Genomic DNA, 19,526 nt, shown 5'->3' with positions numbered 1-19,526 from the left:
CGAGGCTCGTCACCGAGTGGCGCAAAATATACCTCAGAGTGCCGGAAAACTAGTTCCTCCACTATGCTATTTTATCTAGCCGAATACTATTTTAAGGAGCATTTTCACATTTTATGTGTCAAGAAATGAATCAAGTAAGCTTAGTTTATTTAAAATAGACTAATCAATTGTCAAAAATATGCCCATATAATGACATTTAATGAAATGTAAGGAGGATTGTGATTAGCGGAGAGGGAGAGTGGGCTGGCGGGCCGCGGCAGGTGGACCAATGAGCGAGCCCGTACCAGAGGGCCTGGGCGGGCGGCGGAGGGATACGTGACGTCACAGCTAACACTACGCCCCTTTCAAGTTGAAGAGCGTGAGGGCGGCCCGAGTGTGTAGTCCGCTGTGAGCTGTGTCTATCTCAGTGTAGCCTGTAGCACAATGGTGAGTCCTGGCCCACACCCGCCCACACCCGCCCACCGTGGCCCGCCCGCCGCCCACGGGGCCACACTGGGCCCTTAGGAACCCAGGTTGTGGAGCCGCGGCGGGGACAAGATGCCGGCGCCCGCCCCTGGCACTCTTGGAGACTACCGGTGTGGTGGTGGTGGTGGTCGAGGGGGGGAGAAGGCGTGTAATATTTGGTAAAGTACCGTAGGTTAAGGCTTGGGGCGTGGTGTTGGTGTTGGGTGAGGGCCCCAGGGTCCCCCAGGGGTCCCCAGGGGTCGGGGCCCCTGACACTTCTCACACACGAGGGGCCTCCGGGCTAGAGGGACACAAGGACCCTCTTAGGCCGCTTCCAAATTTTCTTTTGTCCTAGAGGACTGGCGGCGGCGTCCTGGCCCCAGACCAGCACTGTGACGGTGGTCCCTGGCAGCCCTTGACCGGGGCCAAGACGTGTAGTTGGGTCAAGTAATAGGTTTCATTTCGAACACCCCCCCCCTTTTCTCCCCCATCTAAAAAAAAATTGTGGTTTTTGGTGCTTAATGCTAACTATCCAGGTGTGCCGTACGGTTATATCGGGTTATCACTTGTTCCTGACTTAAGTTGTGTGGGGCGATACTTTTTAAAAGGCGAGGCGGAGTTTGGTAACACCAGGTGAGGTTAGACCAGACATCCGGTGGACTCGGCCAAGGATGTTTTATCATTTTCCATTGTCAGTACAGGCCAGGGGGGTGTAGGGGTGACTGGGGGGGGGGGGCTGGGCACCCCCTCCCCACTCTGGGACTACAAGGGGGGGGGGGAGGGGGCAGAGATGTGCAGGTTGAGGGCTTGGCATTTGTGTACTGTGATTAGACAACTGTACTAAAGATCTTTTTGGATAGTTTTGTAGTGTCTTCTGCCATCCCAAATTAGGTGTGGCAAGTTTGTTTAAATTTTTTTAAAGTGTTTAAAGAGCTTTAATCTTATTTGCCATTGGTACTTTTTAAATGTCTAATCTTGACAATGTTAAATGTAGTGCAGCAATTTGATTGTGGGACAGGTTTGGTTCTTTCTAAACTGTTAAACTGGGTTGGGCGACCTGGTCTAGTATGAAGTATTCGGTAAGTTTAATCAGATCTCCATTGGTACGGGATTTGTAGCACTGGCAATGCCTTTTGTTGTTACAGAAAACGGTAGTTTTTAGTTTTTTTTCGGTTAAAATTAGTTTCCTCCACAAACAGTTTCTTGGTACTAGGCTCAAAGTAGCTGTGAAGCTGGTATTCATTGTAATATGCATTAAAAATCTTTAATGTGGTTATTGTAAGACTTGGGGCAACTGGAGGGAGGGAATTATCAAGGTAAGATCCAAGCCATTACGACTAGCGCTGGGAAGGGTTTGGGATGGTACAGGGAGGAAGGACTGGTGCCCAACCACTTGGACGGTCGGGGATTGAACGCCGACCTGTATGAAGCGAGACCATCGCTCTACCGTCCAGCCCAAGTGGTTGGGCTGGAAGTTGAAACGCAACTTAATCGAAGTGGATGTTGAAATTGCAAGGTTATAAAAATTATCACCTGCACATTTTGTGCGCTTCGGTAGTTTAATGGCAGTCATGAAGACTGCTAGAGATTGGAAAATTGGCTTCCTAGGCTCAATGTGTAACTATTTGTAGTCTTGTTTGACATTGTTCCTTGTGATGCAGCTTAGTTTGCACGTGTCAAATATTTTGTTCCTACCTGGTGAAGTCCCCCCCCCCCCCCTCCCTCCATGGGTAAATATAGGTGTCAAATCCAGACCATCTTGGCTGTGATGGCAAGCTTAATGCTGTGACACATTATACTAGTTACCTTGTAAATGTGAAATGAAAGCCCATAAACTAATGTAGGCACTTAAGTGGAGGGTAATAACACTGGTGGTTTCACATTGAAGTTGGATATGTACAGTGTGCAGCTCTTGATAGTAAGCTTGTCGGGCATGATGGACGAGACTTTCAATATAAAAATTACTAAAAAATAGGTAGCTTCACTTCAGTTTTCAGAATCTTGATATTCCAGTTATGCTTCAATAACACTTAACTTGTGTAAAATAGTCCCATTAGGTTTGCAATATACATGCCTAGAGATTGCTTAAGCCAGTTTGACCTTGGGGCAGAAGTTCTGAAACTTCCTTAAAGGACAATTGTGGAGTTAGTCATAGGTAAGTCATAGGGTTTATTTAGTCTACTTATGGAGACCATTAAATGATCTAGTTTATGATAATGTAATCGGTTGCCAAGCTTCATAGTTTGCTTAACTAGCACAAATTCAGCTTAATACTTTAACTATATTGTTCTTGACTGTTTATGCCAAGAGTCTACTTAAGACTTAAATAAAAACATAACACAATGCTTGTGCATGCATATTTATGCATATCAAGAATAGCTTCAATAACCAGTTTCCTTGTGAATTGTCTTGTCAAGGTTGTATATTGGCTCGAACGCCTAACATTTCCCACAGAGAAAAATAAATTTAAGGTTTGCTCCTATCCAACCATAGGATCCAAAACAGAAAATAGGACAGTACATAACTTTCGTGAGCTGCTTTAATATTTTAGCATGACAATTTTTGGCCTCGTCACACAAGTAAAGACTTCCTTTGTAGGACAGGTTGTATCAATTTATGTAACCTTGTTAGTGTTGCTAGCCTTACAATTTTCACTTTTTGCTTGAACATTAGTTTCAGTACTTTCTAGCATGGTCAAAGTGGTGTAATTGGTCAAACCCTTGTTAGAATCTGACCAGATTGTCAGGTAGGTTAACCAGTGTTGCGTTTCCACAATGGTCACCAAAGTTAAAATCGGTGAATGCCCAAAGAATATTGAACAAATCTTGATAACCTATTAAATCAAATCCCAAGTTTTTAACATTAAGTTAGGTCAGGTCAGTGTTTTACCACTGCCATGGGGAACTTCATATCTATGGGGAAATTTTGAACGTTAAAATTGGCATTCACGGGTATTTAACTTGGGCGACCGTTATGGAATCGCAGCACATGGGTTAACCAAATTACTACTTGGATCAGATTTCATCATGGTTTGGAACATAATTACCAAAGTTACACTACTGTGGGCAGTGGTGGGTTTTTGGTTTTATCATCGGTGAAGTCCTGTATAAGGACTTATCTGGGTTATGGTATCCTGTATGGGGACCCCCCCCCCCCCTCCCGGATAAGCCAGACCAGTGTTTAGTGCAGCCCGTCCTCCAAAAATGGGGTGGTAAATGTAAGGAGACAAATAAGTGCAATTATGTACTATTCATAGCAGTTAGAAATTGTACTTATTTTCACTTAGTATTAAATCGTACTGTCAGATATACAGTATTGTGAATATTTGAGTTTACCTCAAAAACTGAATAGAAAACCACACCCTCACCTAACCGTCTTAGTTTTGGATGATAATTTTATTGCTTCTTAATTACAATTACTACTTAACCTAGTTATATTGATATTAGTTTTATAAAACTAATAAAACAAAACTAAAATATATCAATAAATTGTAAAGTAACTCGGGATATTTTAAAATTTTGTATAAAATCTATATTGTTTAATAAACCTGAAAAAGAAATTCCTGATTTAAAACTTGTGTATTGCTAATTGAAATTGAAAACTGCATCCTAAAAGTCTGAGTGTTAACAGAAAACGAGGAGAATTAAATAGGGGGAGGGAGTTGGGTAAATGTAACAGCCCCATAAGTACAATTATGCACTGGTTATGACAGTACGAAAGTGTACTTATTGCACTTAGTATTAAATCATACTGTCAATTCGGAGGATGGGTTGGTTTAGTGAACATATTCACTTTGTGTACCACTGCAATTTGAATTTCCACGTGCTATAATTTACAAATACTAAAGTACAGTACTGTATTGTAATTTAAAAGTTAAACTTGCCTAGTTTTGATGCTGCATACAGTACTATACGTTATCTGAAACTCGCTAATTCGTGAACCTTTGTGTAACCAACTCGACTCAACATTAAATTTGCAGTACAGTACATGAGCTTGGCAAGGTCAGTTTTGATTGACAGCTGCTGAAGAATCGGAAGCTCTTGTCTTGCCTGTGAGGCTGCACAGGTTGAAGGACCTTGGCCTGCTGGTTTTTAACTAAATGGTTTTACTTGCCTTGTGTGTTCATTGGCCAATTGTGATCAGCTCTACTTTGCCTAAAGTACCGATACAAATTTCCAACTTCTGAATTAGCACAGTTGGTTGAAAAATTAACATGTTAACAGAAGATTAGTAAACAGTTTGGTTCTGGTGATGGTGCAACTTTCATCTTGATACTTCCAGGATGATAGCTGCTAGTGTTGGCAAAAATGTGTTTTATGGTAAAAGTTGTACCATTTCACTAATGTTGACACTACTCTTAACACAAGATTAGAGAGCACGTGGCCTGGAGAGGGACAACTTGGGGCAGGCAGATATGTTATGTTGGGAATCTGGTGGGGGGGGGGGGGAATCAACTAAAGTTTATTAATTTTAATCTCTTAAAACACTAAATTAGTTTTGTAAATTTTCCTTTAAGTACAGTACCTGCATCTTAAACTACTTAAGGATGTGGGCTCAACATTTTAAATCTTGCCATACAAGGATTATAATTCGACCTGTCCTGCAAAGTATGTAGCTTCTTACTTGCGTGTGTTACTAAAGTCCAAAAATTGTTGTACAGTACTAGGAAATATAAGTGGCTCCAGAGTCATTGTCCCGTGTCGTTTTGGGTCCTCCACTAGGTTAGGAAATGTTAAATTAAAGTTTTTTGTTGGGGAACCCTTAGGATGGGCTGTGTTAGCTTTTTGTCTCCCTTTGTGGCTGAAATGGTTTCTATAGGCAAACTCGTGATTTATCATAGGATGCAACCCACAGTTCCTGAACTCTACAGTTTATTTACTACTAGGCAAATAATGGCATTGGGTGAAAGGGAGCATTACCAAATGTCTGCCAAAGAACTCAAATCTAGGATGTTTTGGTTGTGAACACTTCTGGTTTTGCAGTAAATTATTACTTGCAGTCAAATTAAAAAGCTAAATTAAACTTGTCAATAACACTTCCGGTAATGTCGAGCTCTAAAACTAGTGCTAAAATAGTGAATGACTCGGTATATGGGCAAGTGTGAAGCTAAAAGTCCAGACTGCTTCAGCTGGACAGTGAGTGTAATTTGGTAGGCATTTGTACATTGGCACCAAGAATTGTCCTGCTTGCTAAAGTGTTCTATTTAGTGACTATAAACGGTGAAGTGGTTCTTTTCTAATTTATTGAATATCTTAATTGCTAGAGTAATTTAAAATACTGTTGCTAGTAGGTGGAAAAGTATTCTGCAACTTTAGCAAATTTAGAAATGCTTGCTCACGGCTCTTTACAGTCGTACCCTAAAATCTAGCCTAGCAGGGTTGGAGCAAGTGGTATAATGCTGCATTTTAGCAACTTTTATTAACATCCTTATACATTGTATTTAATAAGATTAAGTTATGCTTGTCACTGCATCCATTAATGTTGTGCTATCACTCATTCACTACAAAAATCACTTGGTTAAATAAATATTGCTAAAGCGCTTAATGCAATTAATGAGTGATTTGTGACACTTTATCCTCCAAATATTGAAATAGATGGTAAAATGACTGGCATGATGCCACAGAAGCATATATGGATGTTGGATTAAGAGAATTGCCTCCTTCCTGCAATGGTGCATTTTAAAATTCTGTACTGCCTGGTGCATAGCAAATGCACATTTTAGTTATACTGTATATGTATGGGCCTTTAAAGATCATTCTTGCACTCATTATTCGCAAGTGATAAATGTTTAGATTCTTGTATTTGCAGTGGTGTGTAGCAACCTTCTGCAGTTGGCTGGCTAGCTATTGGGTAAAGGTTTATTTGCCTCTTGCTAATAAAAAAATGGTTATGTAGATTCATAAGTGGTGCTATAATGTTGCTAGATGCAGTTACCTCAGAATAGCTCTGTCGTGGTCTTGTAGTGCAGCTGTCACAAATGTGTACAGACAGGTTTTTTGGGTGGGGTGGGGGGGGGGATAGTTTACCAATTTTCAGTAATTTGTATTGATAAATGGTGTTAAATAGGCTTTGAGTTTATAGCAGTTGCTATAAAACTCCCTTACCAGATAACCCAGAACATTGCATGCTGTAGAATTTAAGCTTCTCGGAATGGGCAAATGGCAAGCGGCTAGTTTCATGTGTAGTCAATAAGCATAAGCTGAACTTTTATTTTAAATACAGTACACGTTTAATGAGACCTTGCCATGAACAAAACTTGTCATTGTGTAATTGTCTAGTTGTGCTTGCAGTGTTTGAGTTGCAGCTCTTTGGTTCTGCCTCTTAACTCAATCTAATGGTTTATAAGTACCAAAGCTTCTAGAACTCGTATATCTACATTTGACATTGTGTATACTCGCTCCACCACATCACTTCTTGGTGCATTCCATTATTAACTTGTGTGCATGCTTTAGTGGAAAGCTGAATAAATTAATTTTTCTGGTCAGTTTGTTGCTATTATGTTTTAAGTATACTTTTAAGTTAGTGATTTAGTTAAAGCATAATTTTGTTTTAAACTAGTTCTTTTAACACTATCGTTCTCTTTGGACATGACTCGCGTCCATTTTTTTTTTCTAGAGTCCTAGCAGTGGACAGGACTTGCGTCCACTACAAAAATATTTGTATAAAACATTTTTTATCCAATCGACCTCGGAATAGTTTTAAACCAAGTGCCTTTAAAATGCGCACAATTTGATGCCAAAATGAAATATGTAACCCGAAACGTGATCAGAACACTTGAAAGATTATAAATACGATTTTGGGTCTAAATTTTAAAATATTTGTTAAAATTCTATTGTCCTATTATTATGGACTAGTTTTAAAATGCGCGCCTTTATTTTGCGAACAATTTGATACCAAAACGAGCAATGTAACAGGAAAATTGATGTTATCAAACTGAACGAGTATACACATTAGGTTGTGGTGTTCAAATTGGTGCTCGTTCACGGGTAACTTTAGGCTTTGCTGCAGGGAGTCTCGCCAGGCTTTTGGACATTATATGCATATACATCTGCTGGGAATTTAATTGCGAACAAATACCAAAACGAATGACGTAGCACGAGAATTAAGGTGAGAAAACAAGAGTATACACATTTTACCGAGTTTGTGTGCTCACGGTAACTTTTCCGACTTTAGGCTTTGCTGTGGGGAGTCTCGCCAGGCTATTGGACATTGTATACATATACATCTGCAGGGAATTTGATTGCGAACAGATACCAAAACGAAAAAGTATAGAAGGGTGATAGTTTTCTTGACCATCAATGATGGTGCATTTCCATATTTTAAGCAAGGCTACAGTAGGCAAAATTTCATTAGATTGTAATACAACATATTTGTACAGATAGGTTTTTGATTGTTTTTTTGCACTCCCCCTTCCTAATCCCTGTAGGTGAAGGTAAAGAAAACTAATATTTTTCTCAGTAAGAAACCTGCTCTTTACATGGTTGCTTCATGGGGTAGAAAGCCAGGCACTGTTGTAAGGTTTTCAAATAAAAGGGAAGGGTAGCATTTTGGACTGATATGGTTGCTAGTTGGGTGTTGCCATTGATTTTTAAGCCAAACTTGTATGGTAGTTGCCAAGTTCCCCTTTATATTGACTAATCTTGTCTATAAAATTGGATAATCATTTGGTTTGTTCTTGATGGTAATATGAAATACTATTAATAAATTTTCTTCTACAGGCATCTGGAGTGAAAGTATCGGATGAAATCCACAAAGCATATACAGATATCAAAAAGAGCAAGAAGTATAGGTACATAATTTTCCACATTAAGGATGATAAGGAAATCTGCATCGAAACGGTTGGTATAATAGCTTGGGTTTGTAGTTGGTTATACACTTTGAGCCTTGCTTATTAATAGTAATGTACTAGAGTATGGATAATACTTGTGATACTTTTGTATGTCTAAAAGTACTGTGTAATGCTTTAAAATTCATTAGTGGTAATGAAACAAATTGGTATGCCAATCACTGATACTGGATTAATGGAATAATTAATGGAACCTTTTTATTAGGTATTAAAGAAATTATTCCCATGTTCTACTTGGGCCATAGGGATTGTGATTTTGTAGTTGGTAAATTTTAGTATAGATTAGCTTAGGTTGACTGAACACATGCCATGTGATAAGTTTTGCATTAATATTTGTAAATCATCCCCCCCCCCCCCCTGTCCCCTTCTGAATTGCTTCTTAATCATCTTTCCCTATTCAACAATGATTGTCTAATGCAAATTCGTCCTACCGCCCATTCAACCAGTACATGAAGCCCAACCACCCTCTGCCCTCTTCCTACACAATGTAATATCCACCCACCTTCAATCATAATTGCATAAACTACACAAACAACTTGGCCTAATAAGGCATAGTTTCATTTGTTCTTGGCTGCCAAGTTATTTAGGTTAAATTGTAATGTAGAAAAATATACTTTCAGTATGGTGAGAGAGATGCTGCATATGATGATTACCTACAGCACCTGAGCAATGTGGGACCTGATCAGTGTCGTTATGGTCTCTACGACTTTGAGTACGAGCATGCATGCCAAGGAACATCAGATGTGAGTTGAAACTGTGTAAATTTAGCCTGATCTCCTTAAGGTTGTCTTGAATGGTTATCTCGATTATTTCGGGGCTTTAGTGTCCCCGCGGCCCGGTCCTCGGCCAGGCCTCCATCCCCAGGAAGCAGCCCGTAACAGCTGACTAACACCCAGGTACCTATTTTACTGCTAGGTAACAGGGGCATAGGGTGAAAAAAACTCTGCCCATTGTTTCTCCCCGGTGCCCGGGATCGAACCCGGGACCACAGGATCACAAGACCAGTGTGCTGTTTGCTCGGCCAACCGGCTGACCTACTCCTAGGGCATACTGTAAATAAGTTTTGTTTTGTGAAAGGTATAATGGAATTTACTTGCTGCAGCATTTAAATTTTGGCCTTGGTATTGGACTGATAACTGTTTTGACTTAATATGGTATATGCTGTATAGTGACATCCATATTTTTCTAAGTTATGGCATAGAGCCACTAGTCTTACTATGCATTGTACAAAGTCAAAGCTCTTAAGGCCAGGTGTCGGGAAAGTTAAAATATTTACCCAATCTCGTGACGCATAATGTGTTGACAATATTTCTGCCGTGTCCTATCTCGTGACCATTTGCGTCCGATAATATATTTGAATAAAATTCTCTTTTTATCCGATAGACTCTGGAATAGTTTCAAAATGAGTGCCTTTAAATTGCGCACAATTTGATATCAAAATGAGATTAAACATGAAGCATGTCAGAACACTTGAAAGATTGTAAATGTGTTTTTGGGCAAAATTTAATTTTTTTAATTCTATTGTTATTATGGTACTAGTTTTAAAATGTGCACCTTTTGATTGCGACCCATTTGCTATCAAAGTGAAAGGTGTTACACGGAGATTTGTCGGAACACTAGAAAGATATAATTTTGAGGAGCATCCAAATTTAAGATTTGTTAATTCTAGTTGCTCTATTGTAGGACTAGTTTTAAAATTTGTGCCTTTATATTGAACAATTTGATACCAAAATGAAAGATGCAAGACAAAAATTGCAGGGAATTAAATTGCGAACACAAAGATACCGAAACTAACGACGTAGTACAAGAATTAAGGTGAGAAAACTGAAGATTATACACATTTTACCGCTTTTGTGCGCTCCCGGGTAACTTTTGCCGACTTTAGGCTTTGCTGTGGGAAGTCAGGCTGGGCTTTTGGACATGTGCATATACACCTGGAGGGAATTCTATTGCGAACACGATACCAAAACGAACGACGTAGCACGAGAATTAAGGTGAGAAAACTAAAACGCGTTTACACATTTCAGTGCCACCGCATGCTCGCCCGCACAGCCGGGAGCATGACGTTAAATTCTGCGGTGTGCCTGCGCACGAAAGTATTAATGTTAAAATGATTTTGTAATTACTAAAGTTTAATTCTGCAGTTTAATTTTTATAATGTACAGTAGCTTCATATTGCAGCAATGTTAAATGGTAGTTACCATATTCCATGTTTAAGTTGGAACACATTAGTGAAAGGGTTTAACAATTCAGTGGCAACTATAGATGTCTCGTTAGATTTATCCCTAATGCTTTAATTTATAGTATTAAAAGATTGAGAGCTTTAGTGTTTTTAATATCTTTGTGTGCTTGAGGCAATGCTGCAGTCTGAAATATCTTGCCAAAATATTTATACTCTCATGGGTAAATTCTTCATATTTTTAAAGTTATGAAGCTTTTGATTTTCCAAGGGTGTATTATACATTTTAAGTAACTTTGATCCTTGTACTTTCTCCAGACAAAGAAGCAGAAGCTGTTCTTGATGTCTTGGTGCCCAGATACTGCCAAGATAAAGAAGAAAATGCTTTACTCTTCCAGCTTTGATGCCCTCAAACATGCTTTGGAAGGTGTAGGCAAATATATCCAGGTAAGATTTGTATGAAGATTCGTGTGATAGGGGAGTGGGGGGGAGGGATGTAAGCCAAGGGACAAGACTGGATTGTGGTTATAAATACTGTACTCTAGAAAATTCACTTAACTGCTCTGGAAGAATGCCGAGTAAGGTAATTGTCGAGAAAAGCAGTCTGTAAAACTCTAGAATTGCAATTTCAATTTCTCTACTGCCCAAAGTGTGTGGGTATGAAAAGATTGTAGATTGCCAGTCATTAGTGGTGGCTGAGAGGTGCTATTAAAACTTGCATAAGTGGCAGGGTAAGTTGCTCTGAACATGAAGTTTAACAAGGCTGAATATACTTTTTTTTTTTTGTTATAGAAGCGGTTTGGGTATATTTAAACATGGCACTTACATTAGCTCACCGAACCATATGTTTGGGTTTTCCTGAAAACATTTTGGCTGGATAAGTTTTTAGCCACTTCAGTGCTGAATGGCATTACTGTCTAATTGTTATTGGAAGAGGTGGTGGGGGGGGGGGTCATAGTGTTCAGAGGTTCCTCTGTATTATTTAGGTCTTGTAGCACTTTACATAATTTGCCTCTTTATTGCCAAAGATTGCATCGACAAAACATAATATAATTTAACGATTTTTCAGGCTACAGACATGGCTGAAGCATCGTATGAATGTGTGTTGGAAAAATGTCGCTCTACAGATCGTTCCTAAGCTTGCGATGGGAGGCCCCTCACTAAGCAGCCCTTGTCCTATGTATTGTCACTCAACACCCCAGTGTAACACTGGATTTGGTTCTGGCCAACCCCACTGCACTGTGAGGGGCCAATCAGCACCACCCGCACTGCGGTCAATGCTGCCCTAGTCATGCCCGGGCCGCAACTGTTACTACACTACCCATGCAGCATCAGGGGATTCATTGTTTTATATACTTGTGATTATATTATTATTATTTTGATTACAATTTAATTGGTTGGTGTGTAGGTGGGTGGCAGCAGTTGTGCACTGGTTAAAGCTCTGGCTTAGTGACCAGCCACTCTCTTGTTACCCTAATGAAGAGGCATTGGCTTGTTTGACATGTCGCATGAATGAAAGATCTAGTGCAATCTGTCAAATGCAGGAGCTAATGTCTTTAGTTTTCAGACAGCACAAGTAGCATTGTGGGTGTTCATAAGTTACTGGATTTCCTTGAAACCAATCAAATTATTGGCCCAATGCCTCTGATTAGTTGCCCTTTAACATTACCAGTGTCACCCGCTGCCACGTGTTGGCCAAGGCAAGTTTAGTATTACATGAAGCTCTTCCATTTGTATGTTATGTCATTACATGTGAAAATGTCAATCTGCTACTTCCGACTTTCATTTAAGTATACTAAGCTTTATATAACTGAATCGTATTGATAGGCATTGGCTCAAATTACTTTTTTGTAATTGAAACTGCTCAAAATCTTCTGTTGCATCAGGTGTTGCAATTATAGAAAACAGTTTATTACTTAAAAGGTTTTGTATGATTTAATTGTAGGATGTCAACTTGTCTAATAAATTTCTTTTTAATGCCTGGTAATTTTTTTATAACCTTTAGGTTTACACAAGGAATATTGCTCAAACTTCCTTGGTGCTTGCAGTTTTGAAAGTTGACAATGTAGTGTACCTGGTTACAGGCTTATATTTAAATTATGCATTATAGAGCAATACACAATCTTGCTATTTAAGTCTGTATACTACTGGTACTTGAACTGTTCTTGAAAATTATGTAATGCTAGTCGGTACACAGTTGAGGTCCTATAACATAATTTAGACCAGACAAGTACACCTACATTAAATGCAGTTTGTATTTTGGGCAATTGTGATGTCACTTAGAATTTAGAAAATTCTAATGTGCTAAAAATTGCATTCCAATTAACTATAATTTTGGTGTTACACAGGAAAGTAATTTGGGCATTGGTTTTCCTTTAGATTTATTGGAAGATTACCTACTTTGTAATGGCACAATTCTTCTGTGCCAACTTATGCCAAAGTTAGTTTAAGTTCAGCTTAATAACAAATTGCTTCCTTCCAGGAAGCATCCATTAAGGATACTGGCTTGGTCATGCACAGTTACTCTTGTACACCTTTTTTTCTTCCTCTCCCCATCACACACTAAATACCAATGTCGGCAATGTTACCTGACTTGCAAGGACATTATTTAGTCGCTGCCCCTTTTGGACCTAATCAGTCTCCTGGCCAGATTCCTTTCATTGTGCCAGTCTCCCTTCGGGCATTTGTCATTGTTCTAAAGCAGCTATGCTTAATACTTTACAGTATTAACTAAATGTCGCCAGGACTAATCTGTTCACAAGGTGTTCTGAATTTTGAATAGTTTGCCACCCAACACGTTAGACTTCCTGGTGATTCGGCTATCCTATGCCTTGTACATTTTGTTCTCGTATTAACATTCTTAGTAATATTTAGCACCCAATGACTATCACTCCTGTTTGATGGTGCTACTCTTACCGTCGTGCATATCCTTGTTGAATGTTCCGACTTCAAGGACGAGCCTGTCTTTGTTTTCAGACCGTCCCTCGCGGTCACTTGTCCCTTGATAGTTCATGGTGAATCGGATATCTTTCGCCTTGTGCGTTTGTTCCCGTATTGGCATCTTTGGTGATATTTAGCGCCCTCTGATTATTCCGCTTATTTGGTGCTACATTCAACCTTCTCGGTTAGGTGCCTTTGGATAATTACGTGCTTGGTGCTACATAGCCTTCCAAGCTTAGTGCCTTTTGATAATTACCACCTGATACACGCAATTCCTTGCTAAATACCCATTTAAGTTGATCATAAACTGATCATTTAGACTTGCGTTATAGATAATGTTGAATGGTTTAAATGAATTAAATTGTTCCGAATCAAAATTCAGAACCATTAGAAATCTAAAAGAAAACTTAAGATTTCTGGAAAAAACTCTTAAGTTTTTTGCTCTTCTAGAAAACAAATCTAAAACTCTTCTACAACTTACACATTTTTTTTACACACGTTAAACTTTTCTAGAACTCTAGAAAAAGCTCTTCTAGAAATCTAGAAAAAGCTTCTAGAGCCTTTTCCTTTTCTAGAAAACGCTTTTCTAGAAAACGCTTTTCTAGAAATCTAGAAAACGCTTTTCTAGAAATCTAGAAAACGCTTTTCTAGAAATCTAGAAAACGCTTTTCTAGAAATCTAGAAAACGCTTTTCTAGAAATCTAGAAAACGCTTTTCTAGAAATCTAGAAAACGCTTTTCTAGAAATCTAGAAAACGCTTTTCTAGAAATCTAGAAAACGCTTTTCTAGAAATCTAGAAAACGCTTTTCTAGAAAACGCTTTTCTAGAAAACGCTTTTCTAGAAATCTAGAAAACGCTTTTCTAGAAATCTAGAAAACGCTTTTCTAGAAATCTAGAAAACGCTTTTCTAGAAATCTAGAAAACGCTTTTCTAGAAATCTAGAAAACGCTTTTCTAGAAATCTAGAAAACGCTTTTCTAGAAATCTAGAAAACGCTTTTCTAGAAAACGCTTTTCTAGAAATCTAGAAAACGCTTTTCTAGAAATCTAGAAAACGCTTTTCTAGAAATCTAGAAAACGCTTTTCTAGAAATCTAGAAAACGCTTTTCTAGAAATCTAGAAAACGCTTTTCTAGAAATCTAGAAAACGCTTTTCTAGAAAACGCTTTTCTAGAAATCTAGAAAACGCTTTTCTAGAAAACGCTTTTCTAGAAATCTAGAAAACGCTTTTCTAGAAAACGCTTTTCTAGAAATCTAGAAAACGCTTTTCTAGAAAACGCTTTTCTAGAAATCTAGAAAACGCTTTTCTAGAAAACGCTTTTCTAGAAATCTAGAAAACGCTTTTCTAGAAAACGCTTTTCTAGAAATCTAGAAAACGCTTTTCTAGAAATCTAGAAAACGCTTTTCTAGAAATCTAGAAAACGCTTTTCTAGAAATCTAGAAAACGCTTTTCTAGAAATCTAGAAAACGCTTTTCTAGAAATCTAGAAAACGCTTTTCTAGAAATCTAGAAAACGCTTTTCTAGAAATCTAGAAAACGCTTTTCTAGAAATCTAGAAAACGCTTTTCTAGAAAACTAGAAAACGCTTTTCTAGAAATCTAGAAAACGCTTTTCTAGAAATCTAGAAAACGCTTTTCTAGAAATCTAGAAAAAGCTTTTCTAGAAATCTAGAAAACGCTTTTCTAGAAATCTAGAAAACGCTTTTCTAGAAATCTAGAAAACGCTTTTCTAGAAATCTAGAAAACGCTTTTCTAGAAATCTAGAAAAAGCTTTTCTAGAAATCTAGAAAACGCTTTTCTAGAAATCTAGAAAACGCTTTTCTAGAAATCTAGAAAACGCTTTTCTAGAAATCTAGAAAACGCTTTTCTAGAAATCTAGAAAACGCTTTTCTAGAAATCTAGAAAACGCTTTTCTAGAAATCGCTTTTTCTAGAAATCTAGAAAAAGCTTTTCTAGAAAACGCTTTTCTAGAAATCTAGAAAACGCTTTTCTAGAAATCTAGAAAACGCTTTCTAGAAATCTAGAAAACGCTTTTCTAGAAATCTAGAAAACGCTTTTCTAGAAATCTAGAAAACGCTTTTCTAGAAATCTAGAAAACGCTTTTCTAGAAAACGCTTTTCTAGAAATCTAGAAAACACTTCTAGAAAACGCTTTTCTAGAAATCTAGAAAACACTTTTCTAGAAAACGCTTTTCTAGAAATCTAGAAAACGCTTTTCTAGAAATCTAGAAAACGCTTTTCTAGAAATCTAGAAAACGCTTTTCTAGAAATCTAGAAAACGCTTTTCTAGAAATCTAGAAAACGCTTTTCTAGAAATCTAGAAAAAGCTTTTCTAGAAAACGCTTTTCTAGAAATCTAGAAAACGCTTTTCTAGAAATCTAGAAAACGCTTTTCTAGAAAACTAGAAAACGCTTTTCTAGAAATCGCTTTTCTAGAAATCTAGAAAACGCTTTTCTAGAAATCTAGAAAACGCTTTTCTAGAAATCTAGAAAACGCTTTTCTAGAAAACGCTTTTCTAGAAAACGCTTTTCTAGAAATCTAGAAAACGCTTTTCTAGAAATCTAGAAAACGCTTTTCTAGAAATCTAGAAAACGCTTTTCTAGAAATCTAGAAAACGCTTTTCTAGAAATCTAGAAAACGCTTTTCTAGAAATCTAGAAAACGCTTTTCTAGAAATCTAGAAAACGCTTTTCTAGAAATCTAGAAAACGCTTTTCTAGAAATCTAGAAAACGCTTTTCTAGAAATCTAGAAAACGCTTTTCTAGAAATCTAGAAAACGCTTTTCTAGAAATCTAGAAAACGCTTTTCTAGAAATCTAGAAAACGCTTTTCTAGAAATCTAGAAAACGCTTTTCTAGAAATCTAGAAAACGCTTTTCTAGAAATCTAGAAAACGCTTTTCTAGAAATCTAGAGAAAGCTTTTCTAGAAATCTAGAAAACGCTTTTCTAGAAACCGCTTTTCTAGAAATCTAGAAACGCTTTTCTAGAAAACGCTTTTCTAGAAATCTAGAAAACGCTTTTCTAGAAATCTAGAAAACGCTTTTCTAGAAATCTAGAAAACGCTTTTCTAGAAATCTAGAAAACGCTTTTCTAGAAATCTAGAAAACGCTGTTCTAGAAATCTAGAAAACGCTTTTCTAGAAATCTAGAAAACGCTTTTCTAGAAATCTAGAAAACGCTTTTCTAGAAATCTAGAAAACGCTTTTCTAGAAATCTAGAAAACGCTTTTCTAGAAACCGCTTTTCTAGAAATCTAGAAGAGAGTTCTAGAAATCTAGAAGAGTTCTAGAAATCTAGAAGAGAGTTCTAGAAATCTAGAAGAGAGTTCTAGAAATCTAGAAGAGAGTTCTAGAAATCTAGAAGAGAGTTCTAGAAATCTAGAAGAGAGTTCTAGAAATCTAGAAGAGAGTTCTAGAAATCTAGAAGAGAGTTCTAGAAATCTAGAAGAGAGTTCTAGAAATCTAGAAGAGAGTTCTAGAAATCTAGAAGAGAGTTCTAGAAATCTAGAAGAGTTCTAGAAATCTAGAAGAGAGTTCTAGAAATCTAGAAGAGAGTTCTAGAAATCTAGAAGAGAGTTCTAGAAATCTAGAAGAGAGTTCTAGAAATCTAGAAGAGAGTTCTAGAAATCTAGAAGAGTTTTCTAGAAATCTAGAAGAGTTTTCTAGAAATCTAGAAGAGTTTTCTAGAAATCTAGAAGAGTTTTCTAGAAATCTAGAAGAGTTTTCTAGAAATCTAGAAAAGTTTTCTAGAAATATAGAAAAGTTGTCTAGTTTATAGGAGCTCGTTTCTAGAGAAGTCTTTTCTAGGTTTCATTAAAGCATTTTCAAGAAAAATGTTTAGATTTCTAGAAAAGCATTTTCTAGAACTTTTCCAGAATATAATTAGAAATTTCTAGAAATGCATTTTCTAGATTTCTAAAAGCATTTTCTAGAAAAACATTTCAGATTTCTAGAAGAAACATTTTCTGGATTTCTTGAAAAACCTTGCTATATTGCCTAGATTCCTAGAAGAAACTTGCAATTATCAAAAAGGCGGCACCAAACCGGCAAGGTTATGTAGCACCATCAAATGTGCGGGATATTCAGAAGGCACTAAATATCACCATGGGCGCCAATACTAGAACAGAAACGCCTAAGGCAAACATTATCAAAAGTAATTATCAAAAGAACATCATTATCTAAAGTATCAGTCACAAATACTATCGAGACACAAGCGACCGCGAGGGACAGTTGGAAAACAAGACACACGCTCGTCCCAGGAGTCAGGACAGTCAACAAGGATATGGACGACCGTAAGTATCAATAGAAGGCACCAAACCGGGAAGGCTATGTAGCACCATCGAAGTGCGGGATAATCAGAGGGCACTAAATATCACCAAGGATGCCAATACGAGAAGAAAAACGCATAAGGGGAACGATATCAAAAGTATTCAAGTCGCCAAGAATTCTATCGGGTGACAGTCGGAAAACAAGACATGCTCGTCCTGGAAGTCAGGACATTCAACAAGGAAATGTACGACCGTAAGAGGGATAATGCAATTAGGACAATAAGGAGCAGGGCGGCACTCCATTAAGTGACCATGATTTAAGCGAGTATGGCCAATACACAAACTCGCCAGAGCCGTTTCCCATCGCTGGTTACGGTGGTAGGAGGACGGCCACGAGGACACAACCTTCAAGAGAACGTAGTTTGTTACCAGTAACAGACGACCAACAAGCCTGCCAACGGGTAAGGATGGAGGAATGGATAACCGGGTAAAAGTCGGAATAAGGAATATCTTGGAGATGGGACAAGAGCGGGCAGCTTCCCTGGCGGCAGCATCCGCACTCATTTAAAGAGACATCAATATGGCTGGGAATTCGACAAAACTCAACCGACTTAAATTTACTGTGAACAAGAAACAGCCAAAGCTGGATCTCGACAACCACTGGATGAACCGTATTAAAGGACCCGAAAAAATACATCGTTTCTAGAATTTTTCCTAAATTTATATAACAATTTCTAGTTTTTTCTAGATTTGTCCTAGACTTCCAGGAAATTCTAGAAAAACACTTCTAGAAATTTAGAAGAGATTTTCCTATAAAACTTTTTTCTAAGAAAGCTAAGTGGTTTTTCCAGAAACCTAGGTGGGTTTCCTAGAAAAGAATTTTTTTTACAAATCTAGAAGATTTCTACCTCATACTATGCCCCCCTCCCTTACCGAGAGAAGTAGTAGGAAGGGATAGTGGTATGAAATGGGGAGGGGGAAGTTATACTGTATTAGGAGAGTCAAGGGGCAGTAGTGGGAAAGAGGGAGGCTGACAGAAGAACTAAGGGTCAGGAGGCATTGTGGGAAAAGGAAAGACTTAACATGTTGTAGTTAGCATTGTGCGAGTACATACTTTACTCTAATCTTCAAGAATTATCAAAAGGCACCAAGCCAGGAAGACACTGCATTTGTATAAAGGAAGAGCATTTTAAAATCTTAAATGGAAATACAGTACTAAATGAGCTTTTTAGACTATAACAGTACAAACAATGAAACATTATTGGGTTTTAAAATACAAATATCCACAACAGGGAAGAAATACAAAATTTTAAAAATCTAAATTTTAAGAATCTAAATATTAAAATAACTGCATGCATATATAATTGCTTCTATCCAATTCCACAAGCACTATCAGTTTACAAATAAAATTACCATATATTTTGGCAATTTGTAATAGGAACAGTGATATCTTACACGAATATATAAATGTATAAGCACGCCCCACTACTGTACAACAAAATCCATTGCACACATGTATAAACAGTATTTGCGTTATAAAAATAAAATTTATAATGCTAACATGCACCTATTTCTTAGTTTCAAAGAATACAATTATATATATATATATATATATTATATATATATATATATATATATATATATAATATATATATATATATATATATTATATATATATATATATATATATATATATATATATTATATATATATATATATATATATATATATATATATATATATTATATATATATATATATTATACACTGTACACTGAATATATATACACACTACCCCTCAAATATGCACTGACCAGTACATGTTTATCATGCAATTTAATATTTATTAACTGAACAGCT

At 37.3% G+C, this 19,526-nt stretch overlaps 1 protein-coding gene across 1 annotated transcript; it reads left to right on the top strand.

The window, feature by feature from the left end:
• Positions 1–268: 268 nt before the first annotated feature.
• Positions 269–12,447, top strand: tsr (Cofilin/actin-depolymerizing factor homolog tsr). Its single transcript, XM_045760267.2, has 5 exons — positions 269–426; positions 8,163–8,282; positions 8,911–9,033; positions 10,788–10,916; positions 11,539–12,447. The coding sequence occupies exons 1-5, from the start codon at positions 424–426 to the stop codon at positions 11,605–11,607; spliced, it is 444 nt and encodes a 147-aa protein (XP_045616223.1). The 5' UTR covers positions 269–423; the 3' UTR covers positions 11,608–12,447.
• The last annotated feature ends 7,079 nt before the right edge of the window (positions 12,448–19,526 follow it).

This window comes from Procambarus clarkii, chromosome 66, assembly GCF_040958095.1.
Source record: "Procambarus clarkii isolate CNS0578487 chromosome 66, FALCON_Pclarkii_2.0, whole genome shotgun sequence".
NCBI lineage: Eukaryota > Metazoa > Arthropoda > Malacostraca > Decapoda > Cambaridae > Procambarus > Procambarus clarkii.
This window is presented reverse-complemented; position numbering and strand designations above follow the sequence as displayed.

Excerpts from the sequence above, each read along its gene's own strand:
- tsr (XM_045760267.2), top strand. Across the intron at positions 8,283-8,910 it reads AGGAAATCTGCATCGAAACG|TATGGTGAGAGAGATGCTGC; the intron begins GTTGGTATAATA and ends ATATACTTTCAG. Across the intron at positions 9,034-10,787 it reads CATGCCAAGGAACATCAGAT|ACAAAGAAGCAGAAGCTGTT; the intron begins GTGAGTTGAAAC and ends TACTTTCTCCAG.